The following is a 12922-nucleotide window of genomic DNA, read 5'->3' as shown; positions in this document are numbered from 1 at the left end:
ATTTCGTCCATTATGAAATAATCTCACAATGCTCATAATTAAAACCTTTAGTCAGTCATTCTTGATAAGTTTGTGATCCATTTGATTCATTCGCACGAATGTTAAGTTGTTCTACTGACAACTTATCTATATTATTATTAATTATTTCTAACTTTTATTTTTAAAAAATTCACTGCAGTTTGATAATTATTCGTAGTTTAGTATTCATTTCGTTCATTATAGTTTAACCGTTGATTTACCTCTTCACAATAAAACAACTGACAAAATATCGATCGTGTTGAATTCGATAGACTTCAAGCTATCAATCCTCGGACGGGTCGAAACACACAGACTCCTAGAAAAATATTATTTTAATTCTTTTCCCAATACAGAATTATACATACGTTAGAATTGTTATATCTCAAATACAACAACTTACATTAATTATTATCATTGCAAATTCGTTATTCATACAGTAAGGATAGATATTAGTAATTAAATATAATTACCCAATATATTTCATAAAAAATTATTAAAATAAAATAAAAAATAAATAAAAATTATTAAAATATTCCGTGTTATGTCTCACAAGTAAACTATTGGCAGTCAACCAATGTTGAAATTGGCACGACGCGATCGAAACGAGCCGAGCGTCCCGAGTTCACGCGTTGAAAAAGTACCCCGATGAAGCGGGCCTCGTTTCTTATTTAAGGGAACGCGAGGGATAACTTCCAAGTTATCCGGGAATTCTAATCGGAAGTCAGGGAGATGGCCGGTTCGTTTGAAGCGGAGCACGAACGGCGAAGATTCTTTAATTTCGAATTCCGACGAACTACCGGGGCGAAACTCGACGATTGCTGCGGGTACTTTTAGGGAAATGAAACTCGGGGGTGGGACGGTGAAACGGCCCGCGCGGTGGAATGCTCGCGGAACATCCGGCACACAGTTAAGAAATGCTTTCACGGCGGCCTCGACACCTTGAGAAACGGCCCCCCCTCCTCGAAGAGATGAGTTTTAGGCATCGTTTGAGGATAATCGAGCGTTGAACTGGCCCACGAGGCATCCAACTCGCCTGGATGAATCGCTTCTCTTCGATGTACTTCGCGGCGCTTGTCTGCAATACATTTTCTTGATAAATGACAAACGCCACAGTACGGTCCTTTCTTCTGACATTTACAGCCCCGCGCGGTAACTAGACTGATACTTCCTGTCGACGTTAGTCATTTGATACCTGGGGAATTAACATTAATCGTTGGGCTGCGAATTTTTATGCATTTGTACGCAGAAATGCGCGGAATGTATCGTAATGGCAAGAAATATAGAAACAAACACGAAACGTGGTGTATTCGTGCAATACAATACATTCATTATACGAAATACTTCGACATTTTAAATTATTTTAAATTATTTGCAAAGATATGAAAAATATTTACGTGAAAATCCGCAGTATGCCAATGGTGTATATTGCACTGATATTATTTTCATGAAATTTTATACAATATTAACACATTTTTTGGATAACAACGTTAATAAAGATTTGAGAACGAGATAGATGAAATTTTGTAAATATGTTTTTCAAGTTATCAAAGTTTATAATCCGCAACTTTTAATCTGTGGACTCAGTTAATGCTAGAACTAGATTAAAGTTTACAAACCTTGTGCCGAGGATATTAAAGTTCAAGAAATAAGAAAAGGTTTGTAAAACGACGAAGAATATAGAATTTTACTTTAGAAGATACTTTAATAGACTATAAAAATTTATTTTATCGATGTAATCTATTAAAATACGTTGTTCTATTTGTCTATAAAATTTCGAATGAAAAATTATGAATTACGATCGTTTAGATCACTTTGATGCTTCTGTTAGTACTAGACTTGTTCAGATACCTTTCGAAATGATAACAACACCTGTTATTCTTTCTTTTCTTATATCCTCGTTATTTTTAGAGACATGGAAAAATGTTGTTAACAGAAGTTACAGCTATAATATGACAGTAATTAATTTTTCGTAAGTGAAAGTATTTCGGAAATTCCAAGATCACTTCCACTTTCTTAAGGACAATATGTTTTTTAATCCATTAATCGATACAGCTCCAAATTCTCTTTAAAAAAAATATATAGTTTGATAGATATTATTAATGATAATCGCTCGAATTCAACTACTGCTGTAATTAAACGATCTGTACTTTCAGTATTTAAAAAATATACATTGTTCTCGTCGCCACGTCATTTCAAACTTATGAAATAATAACGACGACATTGATTATTTGAACAGGAAATTTGGTAAAATATAAGTAAGGCTGGGTAATTCTTTACGTAGCTCCTAAATGAATAGTTAGTTTTTTGACACCTCTATTGAAAATTGAAAAGATAACAGTCGACTGTAATAATTAGTTAGATTAACAAACACACGAAAAAAGGGCACGTGTTGTTTAAACGATCGCGTCTATTATACTGCTGGAAATTGCGTAGAATGACGTAAAGCCAAGCAGAAGAGACTTTCCAGCTCTTTACAACACAAATTCTTATGCAAAAGAATCTCAATGTTGAATCCAAGAAAATTTGAAAGATAAACTAATCGCACAAAAGGCGATTAGCCTATCTTTCAAGTGGTTAATTTATAGTACCTTAATAAAAACTTCGAGAGACCATCTACGAGAATAAATATTTCCTTAAATGTAATCTCTTGTTTGATGACAAACCCTTTGAGAAGAAAATTCGCAATTTTCCAGTCCCTCTCTGTTTTACCACAACGTTAATCAACCATCAATTTCTTCTCCTCTTCTTTTCTTGTTCGCTCAAAGAGTTACAAATTTCGCAGTGACTGGCCGGAAGAAACGAGGCAAAATCGGACGATCGGTGATGCCGTGATTCAACCCCGAAATTAACGAGCGGAATTTCCATTCGCATCCTCGTCCCCGTGGCTTCTTCATAGGGACCCGTTCCGTGGCGGTGTAGAGGGCTCACGTGATCACCGTGGAGAACACGTCGAGCACACTTCTGCGGCATTCTGGATAAAGGGCGTGGCAGTTTTCCGTCGACATCTGCTCGCCCAAACGTTCGGCCGCGCGGTACTCACGATCCCCGTACTCGTCGTAACGTTCCTCGGTGCTCGAAGGCCTGGAATTCCAGCGAGTTCGCGTTCGAGTTTCACCGTGAAAAATTACAATCGTCGCCGCGAGAGATCCAGGTCTGGGAAAGAATTCGGGATAGAAGGAGGGAGGGGGAGTGAGAGGCAGAGAAAGAAGGAAATAGAGAGGAGACGAAAGAGAGAAAGGAAGAGAGAGAGAGAGAGAGAGAGAGAGAGAGAGGAAAGGGTGAGCAGAGAGCAGAGCAGAGGGTGGCAACCGGGATCGATAACGCGACCGGATACGCGGGAGAAGCCCCGAAGTTATTTCGCAGCTTCCCTCGCGTTAATTGGCGCCGCGTTATGCAGACCAACCGCTTAATCTCTCAGCACTCTGCTAATTCACCGGTTAACTACTACGTCATCGTAACTTGGCTTTTAGTGCCATCGGTTCCGGGGGAGGTTTTATCGTGTTGCCCCAACATTCATCGCTTTACGACGTGATCGAGACTTTCAGTCCAAGTCACATTGTGTTCCGTTTAAGGGGTTGAAAATTGATTTCGCATTGCTGCGGCCCTGAAGGCGGGACTTCGAGTTTTCTCGGTCTCCCGGATAGTAAAATAAAAAGGGGTTTGCAGTGATTTCCTAAGTTCAAAATGTGGGTTTTGCCTTGACAGATTTTCCGATCTGTTCAGATTAGTTCAATAATTAATAACAGGCTGTAACAGATGATATTGTAAAAGATGAATCGCTGTTTCATCCTATTACTCGAATGAAAATTGACATTGGGTTATTGTATTTGGTTCCGGTAAGAGGTTTGGATTAGTTATACGTAAGCTTACGTATGGATTAGAGAAGGAAAATTGGGTTTTAGTTACGACGTTTCAGCTCGTCGAATGTTTCAACTTTCTAGAAAATAATATGCATCAATAAACAAGAGCTAACAATCACATGCCATGCTAAAAATGGATATTATAAAAAATAAATCTCTATATGTATTGACTTATTGTTGAATTAAAATTAAATGGTTATATATATAACAATCTTTGTCATAAGATCTACGTGAAATGTATTGAATGAAAATTGAAGATGCTTCAAGAACAGAAGTTCCCAACTCGAGAGGAATTTCACGACTTTCAAGGGTGAATCAAGAGGTAATTTGTGATCAAGAATGAAATTTGACAGCACCGGAGATTAAATTCAATCAATAGTTTCCTAAACTTAGTAATGATCACTTGAATCTAAATCTATTCAAATTGTCGATTAAGGAAATGATCGTCAGGATAAATTTCCGTAGCTAAAAACTGATTCAACAGCAAGAGTTATGTTTGATGTAAAATAAGTCACAGAATTTTTATCCCTAATGTTGGACTTCTATTCAAAAGTAGCAGAAAGAATCATCCATACATTGTTTTCATTTATGTTCATTTGTGTCTTTGTGAGTGAAGCTTTTCAATTTTATTGCAACAATCAAACAATCCCAAATTTCCCATTAATTATTAGTTTCATCAGGATTGGGTGAATTGAATTTTTATGTCATCAAAATAAACTTACTTCGCGTACCGATATCTGAAAACATTTTTATACTTTTATATTTAAAATATAAAAATTCTTAGGGGAAGGAAACAATGGACCGTTTATTTTAAAAGTGGTATTTATTTTAAAAGTGGTTTTTTGAGAAAACAAAAAATTCACATATACTTTAATGTAAACGTTCTATCCGTGCACAATTTACAATTTAAATATTAAAATATTCATTTGTTCAAACAGGAAAATGTGCTTGCATCCCGCTCAAAAAATAAATGATCCATACGACAGAAAAGAGTACGTAGGGTAAAAAAGTTTTTGGGAACCGCTGTACTAAAGTATTCTTTCACACTCTTGGAAAACAAATATGGACAAAGATCATTTTCATGAAAACTCAAGTTAAAACTTCACTCCTAACTAACAAATTTTCATGATCGTGAATACTATGTGACACAACGGCGATTAAGCAAACAAGAGGTTAAAATTACGTACTTGAAGAAGACGTGCAACAGCTGTCCCAGTAAACCGTAACGCCCGTCGAAAGGAGCAGACGCAGCTTCGCAAATGGCCTTCAATAGGCAGGCTTTCCCGCCGAATCCGTATATACCGGCGACCTTTTCCAACGTCTTGTAAATGCTCCACCTGCTCTTCTGCGTTCGGGAGTAATAGACTCCCGGGATGGTGTAATCCGTCGCGTTGGAAGGCATGGCGTATATGATCTTCGTAAACATACCGATAATCACGCTTTCCCGTTCTAGTTGCAAGGGTGTGCCCAGCCCAAAGATTAGCTGTTTTCAACAGAATTTCGAAACAACGTGACGAACTTTTGTTACATCCTGATAACATAGCAGACTGAGAGACGAGAAAGACGTATGCGAAGAGAGAACACGTGAGATACGAAGATGCGTGCAAATTATTAGACAGATAAAATGACCAAGTTCTTAATTCTGAAGTAAATGAATTAATATATAAATGAATGATAAATTATATTTCCATTCACAGTTGGATAATCACCGACAGAAATCGTCTTATAATTTCTTCGAGCGAATTTCTTCCTTTAATTTCTCTATTCTCTCTGTTTAAGATCTCGATGTGTTCACTGCAACAATGATGATGTCAAATACACAAAATCGTGCGGTATCATATAATTTTGGCCATCGGTATAAACAATTTAACCGAGAAATATTAAACCGTAGGAAACCAATCGAGAGTGAAGAATCTCCGAAACATATATTCCACGTCGCATCTTCACTTCGCGAGATATTCGTATTTCGTGAGATTCTCCGTAACTCTTTTCGAGAACGTTCCCGTGAAATCCATCGATACGAGGTGACCACGTAGACGCCCGGCGATTCGATCAGAGAACTCGCTTATTATAGCGGTTATTCATGAGGCGAGCAGCCTGAAGGGGAAATTGGATGAACTCAGACGAGAGCGCGTTAAAATCCAGTGGTGCCCGGTGCCAAAAACGAACCGCCGTTCCGCGCATCTCTCGTTCGCTTCTGTTAAAAACAACTGTGAACGTACGTGTTCGTTAATCGCGATCCCGACTTCTCGAATTCGGCGGACTCGTAACTCTTGCGCGCACGTGCACCATAATTTGCGCGCGGTGATTTGTGCCAATTTAATGAGAGAAGCTTTGTAACTACTGTGAATAAAACGAGGAAATTGAAGAGCATTTGATGATACACGTACTGCCGCGTGTTTCCACAAATAACGCAAATCCAGTACGACTTATTTGCGATATATTATGGTGACTATTTTGTACTTTGTGTTAAATATAACTTTGTGTTAATTATAATTGATGATACCCATGCGTGAAACGAACCGTGTAAATTTTTGGGGAAAGCAGGAATAAAAGTTCATGATAGTGAGTTGGTAAGCAAGTAAAAGAATCTGTAAATGTCGAAAGAGAGTGTATTTAGATTAAAAAGTTAAATTGTTGAAACTTGTCAGTATGACAAATTACAATTTGCCTTTCTTTGCAATTGCTTGAAAGATACAGATATTCTCGTCAAAATTAATATTGATTTCTGTCTAGACAGAAGCATAATTGTACAAATCTATTTACTTTAATTATATAATTTCATTTAAATTATATAATTTATTTAAATTGCAGTGAGTATTGTTTTCTGAAATAGGACGCTTTCAAACTAGAAAACAGTTGACTCTAAATTGCAGAACATTACTCAGGGAATCAATGATCACGGGAAAGCGTCACTCGCATCCCTTCCCCTTTAGTTTAATTAACATTTAAATAGGTCACTCACGTCCCTTTAGTTTAAGTACGATTCAAATACGTCCAAATATCGAGAAACAATTTTCATTTATTTATTCATTCACTCTTATGGCTTTCCGTGAAAGCTAACATACTAATTTTGATACGTATTAAGGGTTGTTCTTAATGTTAAATTGCTGCATCCATTGACTTTGTAATAGTACGTAGTTTCGTTTCAAAGTTTCGACGATTTATGAAGAAACACTTTTTGACAATTTTTATTATTCAAATTTTTAACTGATGCAAACCTGACTAGATTGTCCGAAACATTTTTTTTTTTTTTTTTTTTGTTACATTAGCAGAAGTGCTTGAAAAATTATACCATCCTGTATGTGCATTTCGAATTAACTTCAAAGCTTACGTGTTTATTGAATATTAACGACCGAAATATCTATTTGCAGCTACATTTTGAAAGCTTTCCCAAACTGTCAGTCAATTGTTACTGATACACATGAAAATTCCCGTTTCAGTTAAAATTCATCAGAGTATTTGATCTCGTTTCCAATTTAACATTGGAAATATAATAAAACTATAAATCTTTCAATCGAATTGCACTAGGTGTGTAAATACTTGTGACTGACAGTGTGTGCCTGTGCACATTGAATTAGGATCACAAATAGTTTCAACGTTCTGTTTTTAATAAAATTCAAGGATTTGAACGAAATTTAACTACAAGTTTTATTATTACTAAAACTACCAGAGCGATGAAAATGATTAATTTGTAATTTGAAATGACCTTTTGTAAGCACTTTGGTTTGTACTTTAACATCAGATGTAATTTTTATATTTTATTTACCGGTGGTTCTAACGTTTGCTACGAAAACATAACACACTCATGTATTAATAATTTATATATCTATTGTCGTTACATATTTTATTATCGTAAGAGTAATGTTTGTAATTGAACATCAATTATAAAAGATAACCGACTAGAGAATACACTCTATTTCGATTTATAAAGATATGTCGTTGATATTGTACTGTGAGAAGGAAAATTGGAAAGAAAAAGCAGTTGTGCGTATGATATAAAATAATGAGTATGTCTAAAAGAGTAAACGCGTATAATATTACATAAGTGTATATTATATTGTATATTATAATGTTATATTTACGTATTATATGTAGCTATTATAATTACGTTATATGCGTATATATGCGTATAATAGTGTTGCAATTAACAATAGTTACATCAAACCAGCTTCTACACGAAAAAGAAGAAAAAAAAAGAATTGATTCAACGATTCACGCGCGTAGTACCTCGAGAGAAAAATTAGGATCACAGGACACAGAGAGCATTAGATTCGCAGATGCGACGCAATTAATATCACTAGCCAGAGGCAGTGCGGCGTATCGGTGGGGTCTTTGAAGTGTATCGATCTCGATTGGCAACGGGCCGGTCGGTTCGATGCAAAAACGCTTCTAGCCGTTCCCCGCGCGCGCGCGAACCCTCCGCGAATCTCGTTAAACTGTCTTCCCCAGACGCGCGCGGCCCGAAACGATTTTCCGTGGAAATTCGCGGTTTTATCGAAAATTCATACACCGGCCGCGGCCCATGATGCTGCCCTTCCCCGCCCTCTACACCATGAATATGTATGCATGCACACGTACATGCACACGGTAGCGCGCGCGTGTGCCCGATACAGGATCGAGGTATCCACCTGGCGCTGAAATTGGATGAGCCCTGAAAGGTCAGGTGGAATGTGTACCGCGATATCGGACGGGAAGATGGGAATCGAAATACGTTATACACTACACCGGGCCGCTCTTCCGAAACCGGTTATTACTTACCGACCACCCTGGTAATTGCGTTCTTAATAGGGTGAATGGATTTTTGAACCATCATTGTCGCTCGATCGTCGCGGTTTCAATCGGGCGAGTAATCCCTCTCGAATTTCACGATGAATGAATTTTTGCGCGTTGATCGCGAAGGCTAATTTTACTATAACCTGCGACTTATTTGCCCTTTTTTTCATTTCTTCGCTGTTCTTTTCTAATCTGTTAATCTTTAAGTACTGCAGGCCCTCTGCGAGACCCCGATATTTCCAAGATCTTATCCCTATTTTCTCCCCTCTCTGCGTTATTTCGTATCTTTAGTTTATAATTTTCGGTACAGTGTGATGATACTGTTGGAGTTTTCTATTATTATATATGTAAAGTATATAAGTATATGTATAGTATATGATTTTTCTATTATTAAGTATATGAGTATATGTATAGTGTATGAGTTTTCTATTATTATATATGTAAAGCAAGAATAATTTTGATGCTTTTACTCGACACTTGAGCATAGTCTATGAGAGCTCTTGTATAATAATTTCAATATCTTGATCGAGTCATTTAATCATTTAACTCCAAGTTTTTATAATTACGAAATTAAAAATTAAACGGTAAAAGCAAATCGATTTCTAACCAGATCAATCTGTATTCGTTGCAAATGTATAATGTTTTCATAATGAAAACGAACAATACACGCAGAGAGGAAAGAGATAAATAGATTACTAAACAAGATTAGTATTCAAATCAATCCCGTTCCCCATTATTCTCGATTTTCTACTTCCTTTCTTTCTCTTTATTTCTATTCTCTATTTCCTGCTTTCCATTTTCTGTTTCCCCCGTGCCCATTCTCTGCCCATCTATTTCCAAATTTTCTCTACTCTCTATTCACCGCGCCATATTTTTCATTCAACTCGGTTCCGTATGATCTCGGTTTTCGAAAAATCCTCACTTTCCCCCGGTATTTCCCTGTAACTCTCATTGCCGCTAGAGAGACTAACTCTCGCTAGATTTTTGGGGCAAACTTTAAAGAACGACGTCCCGCTGTTGAAGTTCGCTTAATTCGCGACACCGCAGCGATGGCCGAAGGCTGGCTCGTTGAAAATCCCGCGGTCATAGCGTTACAACATGCGGCCCCCGTCCAACCCCCGAGTTACCCCTGTTCATCCTATCAAGCCGCGCGTGGTTGTAATCCGAAGGACGACCGTTTCCAAACACGCTGGATGGAAAATTGGATGAGCCCCGGACATGTGGCACGGCCCCGGGAATTATTCAAGAAGCGGAGTAAACGGCGAGCGGTTTCACGCGAGAGCCATCTCCGTCCCCGCGTATCTCTTTTAGAATAATTGGGCGTACGGATGATAATCAACGGTTGCGCTCGGCGACCGTAGGTGTCGTGACAAAGCTTCCCCGGCCGTGTGCCGAGGCTTTTCAGCTGAACTGTATTAACGACTAGTCGTTTTCGGGGTTTCAGCCCCCGAGAACCTCTGTTGTGGCAACTGGATCCCGTTTCTCCCTATTGGATGATACGGGACGAATAACGCGAATTATTCGCCTAACGCGTTGCCTTGCAACATATTAATCTGTATTAAAAAAAGGCAAGTATTAATCTGTTATTTAAAAAAACGTTTCAAATTCATTCTTTCTCTGTTTCGAGGGGGGTGGTAATTTGATACACATAGTTTGTCTCTAGATAGACGCGTCTAAGTGGTAAGAAAGTCACTGTTATTTTTTCAAGCACAATTATGTAATTTCTTTTATGTCAATCGACGCAATAGGTCGCTCTCTACAGAAATACCTTTTTACGTCTAAAATCCGTCAGTTTAGAAGATATTTCTTATAAAATTTATGCAGAAAAGACAAGAACAGTATAAATACAAGTATACTGCGCTTGCTTTTCATATGATAAGCTTTATAAAATTGAAGTAATATATATGTAAATTTATTATTTTCAATAATAATAATAATAATAATATATTAAAATGTATAATTATACGCATGTAAATTTATTATTTTCAATGATAATAAATCTCCTAAATTAATAATTTCTCGATATACATAATACTTTTCTGCAGTTGCGTCGACTGACGTAAAACAAATTATATAATTATACTTGAAAAAATAGTAACAATCTATCTCCCATACACCCGTCTATCTAGAGACAAACTAACAAAGGTATACTAAATTACTACCCTCTCAAAACAGAAAGAAAAGGGATTTTTTAAGTGACGAATAGTTTTGGAAATAATTGTGACACCCTGTATATGAGAAAGGAACAGGAACATTCCGCTGTTGGGTTGAACAGCGCCAGCGCAGTGGTTTAGTCAGCTCAAAGCGGAAAGTTCAACTGTAACGCCGAGCTCTTGGAGCTTTACGACGAAGGTAATTCGCTACTATGATGTGCAAGAGTAAAAATCTGAAAAGACACATTGTCTAAAAATCTCGCGAATAATTTCCAAATTACGCGCGCTTTGTGAAAAAGGTGTAGCTAGCGTGCAAGCGCGCGCATTTTAACTCTTACAATTAGTATCATCGCGTTACACGAATGTGTTAGCGTTACGCGAATTGAAATCACTGTGCAACTCTTTTTTACTACATATATATAAAACTGCGACTGATATTCTTTCTCGGTTTCATCAAGTGCAAAATTTGCAAAATTTTTCGTTTCGTTTCAATTCAAGAATGTTCTGTCTGGAGAATAATTTTTAATTTAAAAAAAGCTCTATATTAACTGCAGTTAATTTTTTCGGTCTTTCTTCCATTGTGAATGCAATAATTCATCTATGAATATAATAATTTATAAAACGCGATAATATTATTACTTTACAAGAATTGCTTTTTCGATTCTTTATCGGTTTCTGAATAATGAAAATCGTGACCATATTAATTAATTAAACATATTAATACAATAAATTACACTGTATACGAGTACTAACACTAACGAATATCAGCAACCTAATTAGTTAAATTAGTTACTTAGCTAATAAACTAAAATAATAAGTACTATGCAAATAATTAATAAATTAATCAATTACAAAAATCATTCCCTGCCCAATTATTAGACTGACGAGATTCCAAGAACAAATTCTCGTTTATTTCTATTCTACATCTACTTTATTACCAAACTATTGGCGCGAAATTAATAACATATGTAATTTAAAATAAATGTTATCGACTGACGAGTAGAAATTCAAAGTCTTCGATACAAAACGATGAATTTATGTGAAAAAAAGGAATCAATTAAAGACTGAATACCCGATTGCATTGTGCCAGCTATAAAATGTGAAAATTATTTGGAAGATTGACTTTTTAAAGAAGACACATTTTAAAAAATCTATACGAATTATTCCAAAATCGCCAATAATCCGATCACTTGTACTTTTAGTTTTACTATCTACGAAACGACAGTATATTCCCAGTATTTATTATCCCGTATTATGTGTCGAAGTTTCTCAAACAAATGTCAAACGTGACTAAGCATCTGACACTCGCGTAGGATTGTTCCTCCGAAATCTCTTATCCCTCGGTCGCAGCCGATCGTGCAAAACGAAGCGCGCGTGCAAGAGTTACAGATGGTTCGCTCGAATTGCGACGGATCGCCGGAAGAAAAAGCGGAAACCGATCGCGAGCACTTGAACGAGGCGCGAGCGAATCCTCGATTGGCCGCGGAAAAGAGCTCATTAGCCTCGTCGAGCGAAATCTCTACGGTGTTCTGTACGTACCAGGAACTGAGATGGATCTGGGAAAACAAGAGCCCTCGGTCGCCGCGAGCAACTTGCCAACAGCTTGCTTCCATTTCTCCCCGTGAGATCATCCTTGTCCTCGAGCATCTGCGCCAGACACGGCGACAGGCAAGCGAGAGTGAACGTCAGAAAGACAGTACCAGTCATCGAAGCGACTTTTCGGGCCTGAAGCGATCGTTGAACGCCGACGGACAGGCCACGGAAAGGGAGAGGCGAACTGCAATCGCCTAGCTGTTCGAGACGAGAGCGGAAACCATCCTGAGTGGAGCGTTCGCCACGTGTTATCACTGCCTGGACGAATCGAGGAGCAAGTTGTAACACCTGGCCCCGTTGTATCTCGACGCGAATAATGGGTGTAAATATTGACACGTCGGGGCTCTTACTTTGCTTTCGCAGTTGGCTCGTTTGTTCGCCCGATTTGCGGACTGTTAATTCAAGGAAGAACACTTTGGTAACGGGATGCTTCGTTAACGAGGTGTTGACCTTCTATGGATCTTTCCTTCGTCTTGGGATTTTAGCAACAGATTCTTAATTGATTGACACACGTCTGTCAAA

The 12922-nt window shown here is 37.6% G+C and overlaps 1 protein-coding gene across 3 annotated transcripts; it reads right to left on the bottom strand.

Annotated features, from left to right (window-relative positions):
* Nucleotides 1–558: 558 nt before the first annotated feature.
* Nucleotides 559–12694, bottom strand: LOC122537452. 3 transcript variants are annotated; one of them, XM_043670636.1, is made up of 3 exons: nt 12347–12694; nt 5066–5361; nt 559–1210 (listed from the first exon to the last, which is right to left on the bottom strand). In XM_043670636.1, the coding sequence occupies exons 1-3, from the start codon at nt 12512–12514 to the stop codon at nt 1153–1155; spliced, it is 522 nt and encodes a 173-aa protein (XP_043526571.1). In that variant the 5' UTR covers nt 12515–12694; the 3' UTR covers nt 559–1152. The 3 variants fall into 3 exon arrangements, with proteins under 3 accessions (XP_043526571.1, XP_043526560.1, XP_043526551.1); XM_043670625.1 differs by having other exon boundaries at nt 559–1093; XM_043670616.1 differs by lacking the exon at nt 559–1210 and adding an exon at nt 1332–3099.
* Between the last annotated feature and the right edge of the window lie 228 nt (nt 12695–12922).

The sequence above is a fragment of the Frieseomelitta varia genome, unplaced genomic scaffold (assembly GCF_011392965.1).
Source record: "Frieseomelitta varia isolate USP_RPSP 00005682 unplaced genomic scaffold, Fvar_1.2 scaffold_161, whole genome shotgun sequence".
Taxonomy (NCBI): domain Eukaryota; kingdom Metazoa; phylum Arthropoda; class Insecta; order Hymenoptera; family Apidae; genus Frieseomelitta; species Frieseomelitta varia.
The sequence above is the reverse complement of the archived record's forward strand: the minus strand, read 5'-3'. Positions and strand labels throughout refer to the sequence as shown.

Coding starts and splice junctions, on each gene's coding strand:
- LOC122537452 (XM_043670616.1), bottom strand. CDS start 12,514: ATGACTGGTACTGTCTTTCTGACGTTCACTCTCGCTTGCCTGTCGCCG. Junction 5,362..12,346: donor CAGATCCATCTCAGTTCCTG/GTACGTACAGAA, acceptor TGTTGAAAACAG/CTAATCTTTGGGCTGGGCAC. Junction 3,100..5,065: donor CTGTTGCACGTCTTCTTCAA/GTACGTAATTTT, acceptor CTGGAATTCCAG/GCCTTCGAGCACCGAGGAAC.